The sequence below is a fragment of the Stylophora pistillata genome, chromosome 2, assembly GCF_964205215.1.
Source record: "Stylophora pistillata chromosome 2, jaStyPist1.2, whole genome shotgun sequence".
NCBI lineage: Eukaryota > Metazoa > Cnidaria > Anthozoa > Scleractinia > Pocilloporidae > Stylophora > Stylophora pistillata.
Genome location: NC_142520.1, coordinates 45,993,899 through 46,015,450, shown reverse-complemented (window position 1 = coordinate 46,015,450; position 21,552 = coordinate 45,993,899). Strand labels below are relative to the sequence as shown.

Genomic DNA, 21,552 nt, shown 5'->3' with positions numbered 1-21,552 from the left:
CACCTACCGCATTCCATTCAATCTCACGTGTTATCCCCACAACCACGCAGTTAAACCGTTATTCTTTAAATTACTTCAAAAGAATCAAGGGTCTGGCACTATTTTTTTGCAACCTCCACTTATTATATTCAAACGCGACAAAAACATATTCAACTTTTTGGTCAGAAGTTCACTTCAAACTAATGACCAACCCAGAACTTTCAAATATGTACGATGCAATACTTCTCCTTTCATTCACAATGCTGAGAAGATATCGCGACCCAAACGATCCATTAGGATTACTGATCAGTTCACGCGTACTTCCGCTAATGGCATGTGTTACATAACTTGCACTTATTACAAAAGGATATACACTGCCGAAACAGGTACAATACAAAGTGGCCGTCCGAGGACAGCTTCTCGACGTAGACAGTAATAACAAGGACGCGTCAAAACCAGTCGCTAGATACTTTAATCTACCTAATCATTCTTAGCAGCATATTGTAGTCTTCGCCCTTTCCTTACACTCAGGAAGTTCGGAAGGCCAAAAAAATTCTAAACAAAAGTTTATCTTTCAAATCGGCACTCTTAATACCCTAGTTATCAATGAACGTTTATTATTCTACAAGTTTATTTTTCTTTTTCTTTTTACCTTATTCCCACTAATAGCGTAATTCCATTTTCTGCATATTAAAACACGCAAACCGCACCATTTCCTCCATCCGATCTGACGAAGGGCTTACGCTCGAAACGTCAGCTTTGAAATCTTTTTTAACGGTAGCCAATAGACCTTTCAAGGTCAACTCCGCCATTTTTCCGGGGGTTCAAAACTGCTGAGGCGAGCGCAAGATGTACAGTGAATGTACGGAAAAAGTTGGGAGATTCATGCTCGATAGTTTGAGGAAGGTTGACATTCTGTAATTTCTATAAATTACGAAGTAAAGATACCTAGCAAAAGATGTTGCCCATTAAATGTGAAGGGTTCAAGTTTGCTAAGAGGTTAGAAATCTTATTATTAGTTTTTCATACAAATGCTTTTCAATTTTCCCGCAAACGGCGGCTTGGTTTTAGAGACAAATGAAAAATCAAAATCTTAATTTGCGGCTTTTTTCGCGACACTTCATTTCTTAAATTTGATCGGTAAACTGGTAGATCTGGTATATTTAGTTTGTAATTCATAGAAATTGCACGATGTCAACCTTCCTCAAATTATCGAGCATCATTTTCTCAACTTTTCCCATACATTCACTCTACATTTTGCGTTCGCCCCCAGCAGTTTTGCACCCCCCTGCAAAATGGCGGCGTTAACCTTGAAAGGGTCAATTTACATTATCAACTCAGTTGATAAAATAAAATTACCTGTTTTCACCCCCACCCACGCAGCACCCACAGTTGCTTTTGAAACTTACCCTCTTTATTTGCTTTGCTTTACTTTTAAGTTTGGAGCCTGCCCTTTTTAAGCAAAGAACACATCAAATCCATCCCGAGTAGGCGTGAATATCAGCAGATCAGAGCAGCGATTTTCTAGCGACTTTAGTATCTGCCATAAGCCCCTCAGTGTAATATCACTGGAAATTTGCATATTCTGATGCCCTTAGAATATAGTAAATTAGAATAAAGCCACCTCTTCGGTGGCTTTACATATAGTGCATGCAGATTTTGGGCGAACGAACTTTTGGTGCCTTTGATACGCTTTGATATGCTTTGGTATGTTTGTTTTCAACTCCCGATAACTTGAACTCCCGAAGATTCGAACCTTTTTCCATTTCCCTTGAAGATTCGAATGGAATTCGAATGTAGTGGGATTTTCAAAAGACAAGAAAGGATAAAATGCAACATGATATATGGAAAGACGAGACGTAGAGAACATTCTATGCTCACATAAGATAAACAACTATAAGAAATCACCGCTTTGCGAGCTGTCAGTGGATTATGAACCAAGTGTTAATGAAACCATTATTGTCTGAGACTTTCGATAAGCAAAAGACGAGAAAATGCTGTAGAATAAAGAATAGAAGAATAAAGTGGAAGCACTTGATTTTAAGTCCAGAAATTTTCTTGAAACTATATAGAGCTGTTTCATATGTTCCCAAAGATTTTTAAGCTTTCAAATACGAGTCCTCTTTAATAGAAAGCTCTCTGTTCTCGATATTGGTACTCTTCTGCTTCTTATAGCTGGACTCCTCTTTTTGTATACTCCTATTCTTCTATACTCCTAACTCTAGCCTTTTTACAAGTTTTCCCATGTTAGAGAGTAATCGATAAGTGAAGCGGCATCACACAGCGTCGATCTCTAAACTCCATACAACAAATCGAAACAGGGTTAGGTCAATAACCCGTAGGGCACTCCTTAATTTACCTGTTGTTGCATCTTTTTGGTATGGAAGTCAAACGTTCTTGCTTGCTTGTTAAACTTGCAAAAGAAGGGGAACTCAGATTTTATAGGCGCGTAATGATGTTTAAAGGACGAGGCCACTAAAAAGAGAAGTAAACATTGTAACTACTGTTAACTTATCACCGTCGGTTAAGGCTCTTCAATTCGCAGCCAGCCTCTGATCACGAGTCTACAGAAGGTGTTCACAGTAAGGGAGTCCTGGTTCGCCGACGATGTGGGTGGGGAAGGCTCTACTACAGAAATCAAGAGATAGTGGGGCATGCTGGATACCTTGGGTCTAGAGTTTGGCTACTTTTCAAACGAATGCTCGATTATCGCAAAGCCATACAGGAAAGAAATTGTGGAAGAAGTATTTAAGGAAATTAAACTAACGTTAACATAAGAAAGGAAGGGCGCGGTGATAAACTCGCGAGAGTGTCTAGAGAAATCAGTTAGTGAGAAGATGTCTGATTGGGTCAGTGAAGTAGTTGAATTCGCAGATTACCCTCAAGCCATCGAACACTGCCCGACAGCCAGGATCTACTAGAGGTACTGGAGAATGCAAGATCTCAGGTACTTATTCTGTGATAAATGAACACAGGTGTTATCACTTAGATAACGACATCTTTGAGATCCCAATCCGCCTGAGAGGCCAAGTAGGAAAGCAAGTCGGGAGTACATTTCTGCAGTCAAAGTGACCACCTCCCTCGTGAATCATATCACATCTCAAACGCACCAGCTACAAGATGAGTCTTTAGTTAAGTTGGCACCAAACGCAGCCATTCGCGAAAGAGCAGAAGAACCACTAGACAGGACAGAGAGGAGAAAGGCGAAGGCACCACTAAAGATCAGGCCACCAACAAGAATGCTATTGTCTCTCGCGACATATATTTACAGTGCCCTGTTTGTCAATAAGCGCAACAACTTGCATGCAACAATTTGCATGAAACATAGGAGTAACTTTTCCTTATGCTGACTGGGGTTTCGCGAACAGTTCATCGGATTGTTCGCCCTTCTTCGATAATGGTTATAGAAACTGCGCAAAACGAGCTTTATGTGAATTTGTTTATAGAAACCTCTTCTACAAAGTACACATACCGGCAAATAGCCACGGCAACTAGTTTGTGATTAAAACTGGAAAAAGTTGGCGCAGGTAGGCGATTTATAACCATTTTCCCTATTGTTTCGCTCTCTTTAATTTTCAAATTTACCGCCGATGGACTTAAAAAAGTACCTGCATGTGTCGTCGCATTCTACGCGATGCGAACGCAAGACCAGACAGCTGCAAAAGGGTAGGTAGTGTGGCTGACAGTACTCTATCCCCGAGAATTGGGCTTTAACATAAATACACAGGAATTCCGTGATGCTGAAGAGCTATCAAAATATTCACTCCACATTTGTATGTGAGGCAGTTTTAACGCTAGACTACCCCATGATTTGTAAACGAGAAGGATTTTTCACACAAAGAGATGATGTTCTGAGAGACCTGGTAGCTGAACTCTTGAGTGCGGTATACGGCGATGTTGAAGTTGATCCCATCTTTCAAGACATCAGTGAAGCATAGCTGATCAGAGGAGCTGACAAAGCACAAGGCACAAAGTTGGACCTTCACACAAGTGCTATCTTCAAACACCAACGATTGGCATTCTCTGATGTCAGGGTATGCCACCCAAATGCCGAATCACATAAGAACATAGAGCCAGATCTAAAGAATGCATATGAATGAAAAGAATAGCCAGTACTCAAGGAGAGTCCTCGAAATTGAGCACTAATCATTCGCACCCTTAATATTTACCACGCTTGGCCAAATGAGCCTCGCGGAGCTGATAGCTTTAAAGAAGGGAGAGCGATATGCTCTCTTTTGCTCTTTGAAGAATCGCCCTCATCTGCTTGAAAAGTTCAAGAGTAAACGAGGAGATTCCCCAACGATGAAGAGAATGCTCATTTTCACGTCTAGACAACAGAGTTAGCAATTCGATCGTGAAATTTTAGATTTTAAGTCCAGAAATATTCTTCAAAGTTTTGACTAGAGCATCAGGCAGTCGTGACACATTCCATCTCCCCTATTTCAGTGAAAATTTGCCAGTTTTCAAGGGATCGACCCAAAACCTTAAAATGACAAACTATTTTCTGTTTTGGTTTCTTCCGGGGGGAAGATGGATCACCCCCCGGTTCTTCTAGGTTTTCACTAAAAAACGCCTCAAGAAAGGTCAGATGTAGTAAGCCCTTACTGCAACTTAATTTAACAATTTAACAAATTACTCTGACGGTTTGCATACACATTGGTACATCCTTAATAAACATACGATACAATTTTTAATCGATTTCATTGACAACTTGTCAATCAGCAGAGGTGAATAAACTGGTGTGCTTTAATATTTTCGATTCACTCAAATATTTGGTAACTGAGGTAAGACAAATATTTATAACCTTAAGTCGCAGTGAACAGGCCACAACAGACAAACTCCATATCGCTTATATCTAAACCTAATCGATGCTATCAAGACGCCTAAAACATTGTCATCGAATATGCTTAAAAAGGCGAAAGGAATGTACTTATAAAATAATTCATTTGTAGAAAAAAAGATTACAAACCCATCAAAATAAATTTGGGCTTACGTTTGACAATGGAAGGGTCTCTTAAAATATTAGCTCAAATGACCTTACAAACTAAGAAACCGTTTTTTACTCCGAATCGGAGTAGACTTTTGTAAGTAAACATTCACTATCAATTACTTTGCAAGAAAGACAAAAAAGTCATTCTTACGCTACACAAGAAAATGATAATCAGTTTTATTTCGACACTACTTTCTAAATCTAATAATTTAATTCAAACTTGAACGAATTAAACCATTGAAAAAAAGAAAAAAAACAAACAGAAAACAAAGTAAAAACAAAAACAAGGGGATAAAATAAAAGGAAACGAAGTCTTATTCCTCAACCTAACTGTTTCATTGGTAACTAGTTTGAGTTAATTTCATTCTTTCATCGTTAAACAAGAACTCATTGTAAACAGCATTTTCGTTGCGTCGCCTGGTTTCTCCATGGCTTCGCCATGAATACGTTCAAAATGCATTAAAACTCTAACAAGGTGGTGTTTCCCATGAATGAGAAGAAATATTCAATAAACAGGGAAAAACTGCGACGATTTCCAAGCTATTCTTTGTAGAATTGTGAAGAAAAGTGACAGTGACACAAATTTCAGAAACAAATTATTTAGGTAGCTGCAATATTTGAAAGAGGAATCAATAGACACGATATTTTACTGGAATGGAATAATGATGAAGTTTAATCGCCCATGTAGATTCATTTTAGTATCATCTTAGTTGTTGTATCTATAGTTATCCTCTGTTTGTGCTTATTGTATAACTCTCAAAGAAGATAATTTCGCTTTCCTTTAAACCAAAAACGTTTTGTTGGCGATCTTTAAAGAGACAAGTTTAGGATATTCGAGAAAAAAATTTAACGTTGAAATCTCATTGCAACGACCGCTAAGTCGCTTCTGAAACACAACTAAACGGGGCGACGTTCACGACCCAGTTTATTATCAGTATTTTGCTGGGCGTGCTGTTGTCAACAGACGTTCCCTTCCCCTTTCTAGCTAAATCACCCTAATAACTTCTCAACAAGCTTTTTCACTGAGTTTTAGTCCAATTTAAGCTGACTCTGGACCAAGGTACGGCGACATAACCTTGACAAATATGATGTCACAAGCTGATAGCGGCACCAGCGGATCGGTTCCAAGCCTCAAACACCGCAGAAATCTTATCTTCACGTCTAATGCTTCAGTTCTTCCGAGGCTAGATCTTTGTAGAGATCTAGCAAAGAATTGCAAAGAAAAGCTTAAAAAATAATTTTACTCTTAATTTACAATGGAAGCTGGACGACTATCGATTTTCATCACATATATCAGGCCAGAAGCCCTCGATATCCACACTGGTTTAACCTTTGCCTCCAATCAAGAAAAAAGTAGGACCGATAAAGCATTGGAGTTTTGAAATAGTTAATGCTTGCCTGGCAGGACGAACTTAATTTACGAGGGCTACACAAATTTCATAATAGAGCAATGCCGTTGTTGAGCAAAACACATCAAGCTAATCAATGAGAAGTTCGAATTCAGTGGAAGCGAAGCGCCATTCATTGGACATGTGATGACGAAGAAGCAAAGGGTAGGCAGATCCAAGGAAAGCTGACGCAATAGTCAAGATGGGGCGACCTGTGGATATGCCAGCAGTGCAAGTATTTATAGGGCAAGTGAAGTACGTATTTAAATTCCTACAAAACTTTTCGATGTGAGAGCCCCTATTCCGCCTAATACACAAGAATAGCGAGTAAATCTGGATCCATTAGGAGAAAGATGCCTTCGAAAAGATCAAAGACGCGGTTCCAAAAAAACAGCACTTCAGCCAGAGTGACCTAACGGAGGGTCAAGGAGATGTGTCCTTGATGAGCTTCGCTTTTTACTGATGCAGCATGGTCAGCCAATGACATTTGCAAGTTGGGCGCTCACGTTGGTAGAAAGGAAGCACTCGCAGATCGAAAAGGAATTTAAGCCCCAGTCTTTCGCATGGAGCATAACAGCCAGTAAGAAGACTGTTAAAAAACCGTTGGTCCTCTATTTTGCAGAAGATCTCAGCATCGGCACCCAAGAGGCTACAGCAACTCTTGTCGTGACTTCGACGGTGTGGCTACAAGCCTGGGAAAGATATGTTGCCGGCCAAAAATCTGTCAAGAGCCTGTCACCCACTTTCTTCCTGTTCCAGACCACCAGCTTAAGGAAACCCAGAGAGAGAGACGACTTATGACCCAACCCTACACATCTTGGAGAAACAAACTTGGAATACTTCCCAGATGCAAAAGATGTTCGCCCAACGGCCATCCATCCGAGCAATTCCGGGCGAGCTTCATGCGCCCCCATCAGCAGAGGCTCAAACAATTCCTAAATAGCTAGAAAAACCAACAGTGGCACTACAAAGTAAGTCCCTGGCTCTGTCTATAACACCTGACAAGCTCTAAGCAATCTAGCCAAAGACCACAAGATCTAGATCTAAAGCCACCAGGTTATTTGTAGGACTATGCATAAGTATAATCGAATGGCTGACCGTAGACCATCCAAAGTTTTAAGCAAAGAGACACTGAACTCATAAGGCCTGATTTTAATCATCGGAAACGTTCCCAGTCAGTTCTTTAACTCTAGCTTCACAAGAGCTTATATTGTGTTTTTTTGCTGCTTTATGAGAGAGGAAAGAAGTGATGAGAGGTACCGTCACCGATTAGAAACATTTTTCGGGTTGGTAGGCCATTAAACCTGATCATTTTTAACTTTACCGTATCTTCCGTGATATTTCAGGCCGTTAACGTTACACATATATTTAATTTTTTTTCTGACTAAATGCTGACAGCGAAACAAAAATTCCGTGATAATACAACACGATGAACTGAAAATGGAACTGCCCCCTCATGCAGGGCCCTTGCGATACCAACAGTGAGCACACAGCGATTTCGACGACTAGTTTTCAGAGCTGAAAGTTAAATTGAATTACCAAATATGCCTCAACTAATGACAAATTGGTACTGACCAGCCAAATATAATTTCACTTTCAACAGAACTAAAGCCATATTTATGATTTCCATTGGAATTCCCCTTGGAATCATCCTCGGAGACCCAGGGGCTGAGTGGATTTCAAGTTAGGGCATGAAGAGCCCCTGGGGACATTGTCTTACAAGACTACTTCCAAACGGTCGCAGTCGTTCTGCCATCTGATTGGTGCCAGAAAATCTTTGTGTTTTTCTGCCCAATCAGAGTGAAGTGTGCTTTAGAGTCCTTTCGTGAGTTTTAACACGGACATATACTTGTAGCGCAGTTTCTCGCCATGTTTGTTTAGACCGTGCGACAGAGATTTGCTTGAGGTGAAAAGTTTCAGTCTCGGCACACAACGTAAGAGAAATCGATCAGATTGTCCGCGAAAATCTTACCGGAAATTATACTGAATACTTTCGCAGGTATCACTAGAGAACGTGTTTTAAAGTTTGCGAGGTTTGTATACCACACGATGGTTGCAGTCATTGATATGTCGCTTTAAACGATAAACGAGATTTAAGCTTAAATCTTTCTAGATTTTTTGCATAATTTGCTGTGACTGAAACTTTGCCAATCCCGTGAAGTTATTTCGTCGCACGGGCCACGCAGGTATGTCGAGCAACTGGTACTTGCGAAACTTTCTGTGCATGCCAAACTCTAATCTCATCTTCGCTCGAAAAAAAAGAAAAGCTATGCGTGGAAATATTTGCTTATTAGATGTGGGTAGATGACCCTGTACTACTAAGCTGACATTTGCAATAAAGCAAACCCGCCCTTTCCATCCAATATTTCTTGGTCTTTGGTTTTGTTTTTCCCACTGAAAACAGCATCGGATCGATTCCCAATGATCAAAGGTATTTAACTTGGTCTTCAGCAATCGACAGACTGAGGTGAAATGACATTGACCAAGGGACTAGAAGAGAATCCGTGGCCTTCCTAGCTCAAGAATTTCAACACTCTAGACAGCAGTTGAAAGATTAAGCTCTTTCCAAACCCCTTCGGTAACTGCCCGAAAACATCTCTCCTTCCCACGATGTTCTCGTTAATAGTTTTTGTTCAGATTTTAATTAGCAAACCGGAAACACAGCTAAGCTTTCTCTTAGCACTTGCTGGAGGTCGTCCACGAACTTAACGTTCTCTGCAACCTTGGCCGTATTGTGAATGACTTTACTACTAAGACTAAATTTTGGCGCGCAGAGAAAGCAGAAAGCTACGTAGGCGAAAGCGCCAGTTGCTCGACATACCTGCGTGGCCCGTGCGACGAAATAACTTCACGGGATTGGCAAAGTTTCAGTCACAGCAAATTATCCAAAAAATCTAGAAAGATTTAAGCTTAAATCTAGTTGAACGTTTAAAGCGACATATCAATGACTGCAACCATCGTGTTGTATACAAACCTCGCAAACTTTAAAACACGTTCTCTAGTGATACCTGCGAAAGTATTCAGTATAATTTCCGGTAAGATTTTCGCGGACAATCTGATCGATTTCTCTTACGTTGTGTGCCGAGACTGAAACTTTTCACCTCAAGCAAATCTCTGTCGCACGGTCTAAACAAACATGGTTAGCAACTGGGCTACTAGTATATGTCCGTGTTAAAACACACGAAAGGACTCTAAAGCACACTTCACTCTGATTGGGCAGAAAAACACAAAGATTTTCTGGCACCAATCAGATGGCAGAACGACTGCGACCGTTTGGAACTAGTCTTGCAAGACAATGTCCCCAGGGGCTCTTCATGCCCTAACTTGAAATCCACTCAGCCCCTGGGTCTCCGAGGATGCCTTGGAATAAAAGGAGACCCGTACTTTTCTTGTCGATGATAGATTTTCCAAATGGCCTGTCATTAATCATATGATATTTTTAACATGAAATGAGAAAGGTCTTATAACCAATTTTGGGTTTCGAGTGCTTTTAGCTCTTAAATAGTAAAATATGTCGGCGTACGCTCATCAGGTCGGTGTACACACTTGAAGACTGTAGTGTAGTGGGGCAACAAAGGCGCGCCACAAAGACGCGCCACAAAGGCTTAAAAACAGACGCTTTATTCCGATCACACGAAGTACATCACTCTTCACTTTCGCGCTCTCGCACACACTGTAAGTTCCCGGGTATATTTGCGAGCTATAGCTGTCCTAATACACGACAAAGACTTACATGGATTTTTTAAATATTCTCTTAGGAGGTTCAGGGTATGCATATACTGAAATTGGTCCATTAATGGTTATGTCTCTTAGAAAGTAGACTTTAGGATAAGGGCAGACCTACGAAATGGCCACACTTATGAAAAAAGATGTCATACGTCCATTTTCTAAACTTTTTTCCCTGAAAATTTTTTTTATATTTGTGAGAGCTGTCAAGATATTTACAAAGTTAGAAATGGTCGGACGAACACCAAAACTAAACACTTAAACTTACTTCGAGATTCTTTGGAACTGTTTTTAAACCTAAACTTATCTCGATATCCTTCAGAACGGTACGTTTTCGAAAAAATGTTCTGCTCCTGAATTATATAGCACTATACAATGACTACTAATTGCGGAAAAAATTATTCGACAAAGAATATCACCAGGTCGCATACGTTAAGTGTAACTCCCATTGCGGGCCTGTGTTCACGTAAACATCCGGGCAATCTCCCATGTGCTTTGAGAGGAAAAATCGGGTTCTGTCCTCGTGTACCGGTTCACAAGAGCCAATACAAAAGACCAAACAATACACAATAGCTAGCCAATAACTCCTAAACAAAGAAAGAACAATGGTAATTCCCTTGTGACCCGGTACACCAGGACAGAACCAAAAATCGTCACGTTCATTTTCAAGAATGTTTGGTTGCTGTTTTATTGTCATTGTATGAAAACCCTAAGCTCGAACAGTCGGTGAGTTTTCATTTCAGTTGTTAATGTTGTAATTTCGTTTGTTTTAAGCGTGTTTTCTGTTTGCAGAAAACCTCTCCTTTACTGGCGAGTCGAGTTTTCGACTCGGGCAAATGTTTCTGTGAAATAAACAACATTAAGCGACAATAACAAAAGTTATAATGTAATTGTTACTAGTTCTTCAGTAAACTTAGCGCAGTTTTTTTGCAATCAAAGTCTTTTCAGCGAGAAAGGTGTACAAACTTGAGCCGGAGTGAATTTGTTGTGGATGTTTTGTGGTTGTATACCTTCAGCTATAGGTATGAAGGTTATATGCAAGGGATAACATCTCTAATATCATTGGTGACAAATTACTCCTTAATTTTGGTGCGAAATTTCAGCGTTAAGTTTTAATTTCGCATGTGAAATTACAAAATTCCCATGGTAACATCTCTTGTATCTCGATCAGAGCCAAGATGGCGCCGAGATTTAAGACAGTGACCCTTGAAGAGGTTACGAAATTAAAAGAAGCGGCCGAAAATTATTAAAGGCTCAAAGAATTCGAAAGGTATTTTTTTGTGAAGAAACTCAGAAAATTACGAACTTTAACAATAATGTATGCTTTAAACGAAAACTATATTCTTCTTCATATTCTCGGTTTTCGATAGAATAAACCAGTAAAAACAATTACGGTTGTGAACGTAATTTGTCACCCACGATATTAAAAAGTAATCAAATGGTTTTCTCGTCAAATTAGGAAATAGTTTCACTTGCGTTTTGTCAAAATTCTGATAATTTCCCTCGCCCAAAGGCTCGGAAAATTATCAGAATTTTGACAAAACGCGCGTGAAACTATTTCCTAATTTCACTCGTCGCCATTTGATTACACATGCATATACTTTAAGATAGAATGTAGAATTAGCTTCATTCAAAATAGTCTTTTTTTCATTCAAAAACAGTCTTTTTTTATGAGTTGTGCAGTTTTTTGACTCGCCCTTCGGGCTCGTCAAAATACTGCACAACTCATAAAAATACTCAGCGATACTACACAACAAAACGTCTAACAAGGTATCATATATGTCATGGACCTTTCGATGGCCTAATAGTATGCATAGTAAATTTGCGTAATTGAGGAATAGTTAAATACCTGACTTGATGGTTGAACAGGGATAGGGGCTGCTCGAGGCTGCGGAGTTTTGGCTTACCGTCCTTTGAGAGATGAATTGGTGGTAAAAGCAGTGATTTGAGATGCTTGTTTCAGGACTCATTCAATGCGAAACACTGTCACTATTTTACAAGATAGAAACTAACCTAAAATCATTGCATATTATCTCAATGAAGAAATGACCGGACAATTCTAAAAACAGTTTTATCATACAAACCCCGATGTTTAACAAGAATTTCCAGCCTTGAAACAAGCCTTAAGAGCACGCTTGTAAAATTACGATAATTTATCCCGCGTGTTTGGTATCGTCAGTCAGCTGCTTATAGGTCACTCGCCTATCGCGCCACTGCCATGTTAATGAATGAATGGCAAAGCTTTCACCATTCTTAATCTAAAGTCGCTTGTCCCCATGAAATATCAATATTTTCCTTGCTCGTTGGGGGGCTTTGATTTTTCCAATAACGGAATGCTACTTTGCCAATGTGATATTTAGAACCGATAACTTACGGAAGAAAGCACAGCATTTCCTAAAGAACCCTACTTAGCCTCTTTCGTACCTTAAGGCAGCTCTAGCGAGCAAGCTGTCATTCCTATCAGAAATGTAAGGCGTAGGTATTTCACTTAAATAGAGAGACAAGTTCTGACAGAGGAGGCGACGTCCTTATGCATGTAGACGAGTCATGTATTTTACTTGATAGTCCCAAATTGGCGGATTCAACAAGTTTAAAATACGAAAGGGAAGAAAGTGATCATAGCGTGCTCAGAAATCCCGATTGGGAGGAAGGGAACCATTTAGCGATTTACAGCACACAGCCTCGGAGTGAAACGGGGCACCATAGAGAAGAAATTCCATTATGTGTGGGTGGAGGGCTTGAACCCAGGCCAACCGAATCTATTATTCTAAACATTCTGCGACGCTACTCTCAGTCAAACAGCCTGAAAAACACAACCTCTCCACCGATATTTTTGGATATGCTCATCGTTCGTAACAGGCTTTTGGCATCGCATAGGCTAAAAAATATCTTCAAAAAATTTTAAAACATGTTTTTAGTTGCACACCTGATCATTTTTGTCTCTTTATCTTTTAGGGAATTGTCTATTAATCCCTTGAGAGCTTTGCCATCTGATGTTTTCGCCACAAATAATGAATTATCACGGTTGTAAGTAAATTTTCCTTTAGTAGAAAACAGCAAATATTATCTGCCCATGTAGTTTAAAACTTACTACACTTTTACGAGACTTGCTTGAGTACATTTTCAAGCCAAAAAAAAAACCCTTTCCCTCTGACATTGCGATTATGCGTTGAGACTAGAACATCAGGAAACCTTTGTCAAAAGAGTGCACAATCAAGTAAAGCAATGATCTTCGGAGGTACGCTGTGATTTCAGTAATTGCAGAAAAAGACCTGGAAAAAAAAGTCAGGCCTTTAACCCTTGTCCTCCCGTAACTGGTTAGACGCTGCTCCCAAATGAGCTTCGATGCCACTCGTTAGGAATAGAGCACATTTTAGAGGCTTTATATAACCTGTGTAGAAATCTGATCATAGTTTGTGATACAATGAATCTCATCTGACCTGCGAAAGATCAAGTACAACAATGATCCCCACAGGTAAACTGCAGTTTATAAGCAATTGACTGAAAAGTAGCCTGAAAAGTAATATGCATAACAAACTATCATGACATATTCTAGAATTGGTAGACAATCTATGAATCTTTTTATTTGTATTTAGACATAAATGAAACTTTTACTAAAGTGATAAGAGGCATGATAACGATGGAACTCATTCTCCAATGCTTATCAAGATTTGTCACCATCGAGTACGCCTCTATCGACAAACACGTGATTTTGTTAATACTACTAAAAACCGAAACATAAGGTTAAAAAAATAGTAAAACATCCAAGGAAACCTCCATAGTTAGTTTCTTTTGTAATAAACTTTGGCAATCTTCGCCTTTAACCTATAGCAGACGAGAAGTGCTCGGCATCATTAGGTTAAAAAGCACGTGACAGGTTAAAGAGCACCGTCCCCCGGCTAGCTCAATTGGTTAGAGCGCCGGATAGTGTTGTGCGGGAGGTGGAGGGTTCGAGCCCCGGCCGGACCAATACTCATGGTCTTAAAATAAGTGAAGAAAATTTGCTACCTTTCTATAATATCAAGAAATGGATAGATCTTCTAGTCTTCTCGCCGATAAGGACGAATAAACGGTAGGTCCCGTCTCCTGCAGGATAAGGGGTAGGCGGACGTTAATTTTCCCCGCATGAGATTACTGTATGGTGGATGTCCTCCCCTGGGGTGGGATGGGCGGTGTTACAGGGCCCCATTTAAACCAGCTATGTTGAGTTGTCTAAATATTCGCGAAATAAATAAATAGAGACTAGGCCACTTAGCACAAGCACTTAAAATGGAAGGATGTATATTTAGTTTTTGCGTGAAGGATAGTCAATTATGGTATTTATTACTTCACATGTATCCCAGCTCTGTGCTATGTTTTGGTAAATTTTCGTTGAATTTATAGATACCTGTCTGAAATGCAACTGCACGACCTGTCACCAGGAATCTTTGACAAGAACACGGAGCTAACAAGATTGTAAGAAATCATTTGTTTTTGTTCGATCCGCATGTTTTAGATTCTTTTAGTCTTTTCGTGTTTAAAAGATGCAAACGTTAACAAGGTTAACAAAATCTTCTAATCTTTCATTCGAAACTTGTGGCTATTTGAGTAAAGAAGAAATCTACCTACAGTTAATACTACCGGTCAACTCTCACCCTTTGTGACTGAAAACTTTGATCTCAGACCAGCTGAAGAACAGTTCTAAAAGCCTTTTCTTGTCGTCGTCGTTGTTGTTTTTGTTGTTGATTGTTTTTTTTTTTTGATTTACCACATTCTTTGTTTTACTTCGCGAGTTAAGAACTTATTTCGAACTTAGGATCATATATCGACTGCCGCATTCTCAGTGGATTTTTGTCCAGGACGTACTGACCGTTTACGAGATTTAATTGTCTGTATAACAGACATCATCAAGTTCATTAACTGGAAATTTTCCCAGTTTACATGAACAAATTACCAAATTCCCATTGCAAACTACACACATCTGTGTAAAATGCAGTTGTATTCTAATGTAGTTGTATTCTAATTCTTATGCAGAGCCCCATTTAAACCAGCATATGCTGAACTGGGCATCTCTGCTAAAATAATGTTGATAAATAGATAAATAAATAAATAATGTTGCCAGTCATTGGGTGAAGTTAATACAAACAGGTCTTCACCCAATGACACTGATGCCGACTTTTTGCTAACATGCAAAAACAAAAGCCCTGAAAGGTCTCAGTAATACCCTTCTAAAACAGATAAATTCTTAATCCCTTTTATAAATTACGCAGACGCCTGAATAACAACGACATGAGAGGATTGAGTGGAAGTGCCTTCAAAAACATGGCAAGGCTAGAGGAACTGTAAGTTAATATAAAAATACTACAAAAAAGGAAAGTAATCGACTGCTAGTCTTCTTCAAACAAGGTCGACTATGTACGCGTCACATATATGCTGCGATGCTCAGCTGTCACATATATGCTGCTATGCTCTCTGTTAATGTTGTTATGCTGAAGCCTTTTGTGAATTGCCTCTTTCACCTTGCGTGCGTAGAAATGGGGATCAATAGCAATAAACTTTACTTCGTTCTAGAGCGAGGTATGTCCGGTGGTGTGGGCGCGTGCTCTGAGCTGGGGAGGTGTGCGTCTTAGCGAGTCGAATATCCCCGTCTTGTTCCTTGCATAGCTCTTCCAGTTTTGCGAACGTAAACCTTTTCGCACCCACAGGGAATCCTCTAGACTACGCCATTCGGCTTTTTAGCGAGGTCGACGGCGTCTTTTGGGCGTACTAGGTGTGATCGTAGCCTAGTCTCTGACTTGAAAACAGTGCGTATGCCTTGTTCTTTTACATAGCGGCGAAGTTGTTCGGAGAGGCCTTTGACATAGGGTAGGACTGTGGTGGATCTGAACTGGTTGGGGAGTTCAGTACCAGCGGTTGTTAGCCGCTGCACGAAGGAGGATGGATTACCATTAGAAACAAGAACAGATTTTTATTCTCATCGGAAATAACGACAGCGTAAAAAAAGCTTTATAAATCATTTAAACCACCAACAACCTTCCATTCGCTTGACCATGGACAATGAAAGTAACAATACACTCGCCGTCATCGACACCGCAGTGGTGGACGCCTGACCACCCGCGTATCTAGGAAGCCGACACACACTGACCGATACCTAGCATATGATTCTCACCATCCAATATCAGTAAAGCGCGGTATTGTCAAGTGCCTTTACGAGCATGAGAAACGTCTCGCAACAAAACCTTCCTTTATCTCTAGTGAGAAAGACCTTTTTTGAGTTTATAGCACTGGATCGAGTTTGGGAACATTAGCCGTTTGGTTTTTATTTTGTTGATGAGATAGTCTGCGGTATCATATTTAATTTCATACAGAAATTTTACACTGTGATTTACACGTGTGTCTGATTGAATTAACGATGCATTTTCATAGTCGTTCTTTTCCAATCTTTGAAACGTGTGGGTCAGTGGGAAGTATATCAGTATGTATGAAATAAAAACATCCTACCATGGAGAGTACTTTTTCCATTTAGTTTTTTCCTTCTCGCTTTTCCCTTTTCCTTCAGTGATCATAAGAAATGTTAGTAAAAAACTGTTTTAATAAAACTAAGGACATGTTATATAACAGATTATGTTTTTTATCCCTATTTCAACACAGATGGTTGCAAGACAACAACTTTACTGAATTGCCTTCTGATTTATTCCAAGATCTAAAAAGCCTGACAGAACTGTAAGTCATTTCATATCAGGATTCCTCTGGACTTAACTCCAATAACTGCATAAGGTGTTTAAGCACGAAATCAACCTTTCCTCTCTTTCATAAAATTACAGCTTATAATTTCTAGTGTATTTTTACACAGATTCTGTCATGCTTTTCCTTCCTGACACCAATTAAAGCTTTTAGAAAGAAAATATTTCCCAATTGAAGATTCTAAAATCTATCCATCTGCACTGATGACATCTTGTTAAGACTGAAACATCTTAAATCGTGTGTTTGTTAGGCCCTGTTCGCACTACACTGAAAAATTTGGTTTGGTATTTGCAAAGAAATTGAAAATTTTGCAACAACGAATTTTTGTTTTGGTAATAAGCGTTTGCACTTGGAACGTGCAAATTTTTTGTGTAACCACAAATGTCAATCAATCGAAGTAGTACCGAGATTTCGAGTCAGTGCGTTTTTCTTTTATTTCGTTTCTAGTCAACGACTGATCTCAAAGCAGAATGCCACCGCGAAATGTTTTAATCTCCCTTCGATTCTTTGCTGTTTGCTTGCCATGCTAAACCTGATTGGGGCTAGTCAACAGTTACTTCTGGCTTTGTTGGGTGGGATTCGGCTTTTACCGATGAAGGAGACCTTAACTCAGCTCTTGAACAGACGTCGACACCACAGTCGACCTGTAAAATCCTGGTTTGAAATCGTAACCTCCCTGAAGTCTTTTTCCGTAGACATTGGAAAATGGGAGAGCAACTTATTATGTTCAATCACGAAATATGATGACTAGTTGAAGGGTATCTGTCAAGGAACAAAAGATTTTCTTGCCCGAAAAAAAAATTAAGGCCTCCAAATTTTGTTGACGGCATCTTTGAAGTTTGGGGGCAATTACGAAAATTTTGGTGGGCACAAAAATCGTTCGCACGAAAAATGGTTTCGCGTTGACAGATTTTTTTGCGAAACAAACAACATTTCGCGTAGTGTAAACAGGCCCTTACTGAATTGACATTTTCAGTGAGAACCAGCCATGTATGTTATGAATTTCAAAGCTGTTTTCTTGGGATTTCCCTCTCTGTTTTGAGCCATGTTGGCATATTTTTAGATCACGAGCTTATGATTTCTTTATCAATCTACTGGAGTGATGTCAAAGAAATGGCTAGAGAGTCAGGCGTTGCCATTGTTGCGGAAGAGGGTTCAGTGTGCATGCAACTTTCAAGTTTTCGGCTGCCGATTTCTTTGTGTTAGAAATAATGACCAAACTAAATGTATGGAGTAAATGTTGAATATTTCCTATTCTAGAAGACACACATTGCATGTCTATGTCTACATTTAGATTTTTTTGTTTTTAGATGATCAGCATTTATATGTATTCTAATTATAAATCTCAGATTATGGACTTAATGCATTTTCTTGTATCGTCATTCCTATCAGCTATCTGTCAAATAACAAGCTGAAGAGTCTGCCAGACGGACTTTTTAACAGCCTTTCCAAGCTGATACATCTGTAAGTGAAATGGTTATTTAACAATGGAGATAATTGGGAAGAATCAAATTATTGTTTTTATGACAATGTCTACAAAAGCACAGCCATCACAGATCAAACATCCTCAAGTTTTCCAGTTTGACTTTGTAAATCTGATTAATTGAATAACAGAATGCTATTTTAAGCAGCTGACGTGCTTTGTTAAGTAATGTCACGGTACTTGGGGGTTTAAGCGTTTGAAAGCTTCAGTTCAAATAGCAGCCTCAAGAACTTCTAGATTTCTTCTAAAGTACCAGCTTTTAACATATGGTAAACCATTAACTTACGGCTGCACCAGTGGTAATGTTGATAATGGTTATAATAAAAGTGATAATAATAATAATAATAATAATAATAATAATAACAATAATAATAGTAATGATAGTAAAAATAATAATAGTTGTGATGATAGAAATGATTTGGCATCTTTCTTGTACTGGTGAGGTTGCAATTTTTTCTTTATGCTATTTTTTTGTTTCTTTTCCCTTTTTTTTTTTTTTTTTTAATTTATTGCCGTGAGGATTTTCCCTCCGAAAAAGTCGAAGGTGGATATTTCCTTGAACGGCTTGTTTTTCCATTTTGTATGAGGGAAACATATTTCATGTCATTCCTTTCTTAAAAGATGTCTCTGATGCTCTCATGTTCTTGTTGCTCTTCATTATGGCGTTCTTAGCAAGTGTAATATGCTAAGGTCTTCTTGAGCTGGATTTTAAAAAATAAGACTTCTTCCCGGGAATATATCCTAAGGATTTGGGGGAAATAAACTGAAAAGGGGAAGCCACTACACAAGTAATAAGACACTTTTGGAAAAATTTTCACGAAAAACTGCCTTAATTATTATTCTATGAATCAGTTGAGATGGTAACTCTATCGTTAGCGAATTCCTTGTAACTGTAGTAATTTTTTAGGGATTTGTCAAACAATGAACTTGGAAATCTGCCGCCGCACATCTTCAGAAAAATTACAGCGGTAGAATTTCTGTGAGTAAGATTCTTATTGACATCAAAGATTGAAAATGATTTTTTAATGATTTTCTATAGAATATCAGAATGTGGTAAACACAACAGCTTCCTAGTTTATGACAACTCCAATTATAATATACTTAGAGAAGGCGAACATTTTTGTCTCCTTTCATATGTTGTATATTATACTGTTGTATTGGATGATCAAACTACCCCAATAAGTTTGTAATTTGTAAAAGGAATGGATCATAAATAGTTTTTTTTAAATTCAATAATAGACAAAACAAATAAATAATAGACTTCCATAAGGCGCTTGGAAATAAAATTGAGAGTTTTCGAGCTTAACCTTGAGAGCATTATACTTATATCTGATGTTTTTCTTTGAAGATAAAGAGAGAAAAATTGGGAGCTATTATATTGGAAAAAGCATTGCCATTGCCTTTCCTGAACTGCAGTCGTGACTAAAAAAAAACAGTGTTAAAGATATCACTCGACAGCTACATCTGCGTATACCGGTCTAAACTTTCCATTTTCTTTTATTCAGGAAAATGGACTACAACAAAATTGAGAGGCTTCATGAAGATCAGTTCCAGGGCTTAGTAAATTTGGCCGAATTGTAAGTATACTCAGAGTTTAAACTTTGTCGTAAGATGATCTGTTTCGCAAACCATGTACAGCTCTGGTGAGTGGCTAACGCTCGAAATGTCACCTTTTAAATTCTTTACGAGTGCAATTCTATATTATTAACTCAGTTGATAAAACCAAAATCACAGTATTATTATAATGATGACTCCGTTATTTCTTAAATACAATGTGCCACACCCACTTGCAATCACAATATGTTACTGTACGCTGATATTTATCTTTTATTCCTTTCACCCGTTTAAGATATCTCTCAGAAAACAAAATTGAGGCTTTGCCAGACAAAATTTTCAAGGGCGTCGAAAACCTCAAAGCCATGTGAGTACAGTTAATCACAAATTAAAAAAAAACAAACATAATTCTAGGATATTTAAAGCGATGGAAAGAGTATAACAGAAGTATTTAAAATCTGAGATTTTATTTTAAAAATTTTAATATGAAGTAGAATAGACATGGGTACAAAATAACCTACCCATCAAAGTAAATTGTATTGATATCTGTTAGGCTACAAATGTGGCCTTTTGTTCACTAAACATACTTTTAGAAAGCAAGTGTGGATATTAGTCAAATGCAAATACAGACATAGTTGAGCAATCCCATGTAAATTTATGACAATGGTAAGAAACTGTCTAAATACTAATTGTAAGTGATTATGTTCTTTATTTCAGCGATATCTTCGGCAATAAGATACAAAACGTTTCCATCACAACTTTCAACTATGCCCACGAATTGCGATTTTTGTAAGTTCACGGCAAATTACAGATGCTTATCTAGGCACCAAAACTTTTCTATTCCTTTTTTATTTTTATTTTTTTTGAACGGTCTATTTGAACAGTAATAGGTACTTATTGACGAGTTCCGTCGGTCGAGCGGGAAGGAACAATATTTGGCTCCAGAGAGCCAATTATTTCCCAGTCCAGCCCGACCTCACTCTGTCAATAAGCATTTTATCACATGACCTCTGACTAATTGAGTTTTCAAAAATACTAAAAAGTTTGTTTTAACTTAAGGTGGTTGAACACAGTTTTTGATACCTTTGTTTCTTTTACCATTTTCTTTAAAACCCTTGATCTCTCGGTCGCCAAAACTGGCAGCAAGCAAGTTAAAAACAAACTTTGTTTTTTCGATAGTTAAGTTGACGTATGTGCCGTTGCCATGGCGACATGAATAGATATAAATGGGCGATTAAAATCGGTTTTGTTTTTTTGTAGAAAATCTAGTCATTAGATTTTCTTTATGATTTGCATGCGAACAACTTGTAATGATACTCACAAGTTAACACCATTTTGCTAATAATTTAACAGAGAGGTCTTTGATTATCCCTTGTTGAAGGTTCACTTGATTTTCTAGAATTTCCTTTGTTTAAAATGCATACGCTGCATTTAACTGGTTTCTTTTGGTAACGATGAAAAAGCTGAGAATTGCTGGGTTCTTTGCACCGTTACCTTTTCTAACATATCTTTGTAATGAAAGATTAAAGCCCTCAATACACTACGTCAACTATAGAGAAAAATAGCACAGATAGTGCGGGTACGTTTTGAGTAAATAATATGATCGCTCTATTGACGGCATGCTTGTTTTTTGCACTGCTTGTGCGCGCTCGAAAACTGTGTTCAGCCACCTTAAATAGGACTCAATAGACCAGCGTGCGTGGAAAATC

At 38.6% G+C, this 21,552-nt stretch overlaps 1 protein-coding gene across 1 annotated transcript in view; it reads left to right on the top strand.

Moving 5' to 3' along the window:
• Positions 1–21,552, top strand: part of LOC111346684 (uncharacterized) — a 41,144-nt gene that overhangs the window by 8,838 nt on the left and 10,754 nt on the right. Inside the window, exons 3-11 of the mRNA XM_088749582.1 lie at positions 13,039–13,110; positions 14,467–14,538; positions 15,333–15,404; positions 16,714–16,785; positions 18,199–18,270; positions 19,197–19,268; positions 19,795–19,866; positions 20,139–20,210; positions 20,561–20,632. Of these exons, the coding sequence (XP_088605708.1) occupies positions 13,039–13,110; positions 14,467–14,538; positions 15,333–15,404; positions 16,714–16,785; positions 18,199–18,270; positions 19,197–19,268; positions 19,795–19,866; positions 20,139–20,210; positions 20,561–20,632 (648 nt within the window). The remainder of the gene's footprint in view (positions 1–13,038; positions 13,111–14,466; positions 14,539–15,332; positions 15,405–16,713; positions 16,786–18,198; positions 18,271–19,196; positions 19,269–19,794; positions 19,867–20,138; positions 20,211–20,560; positions 20,633–21,552) is intronic.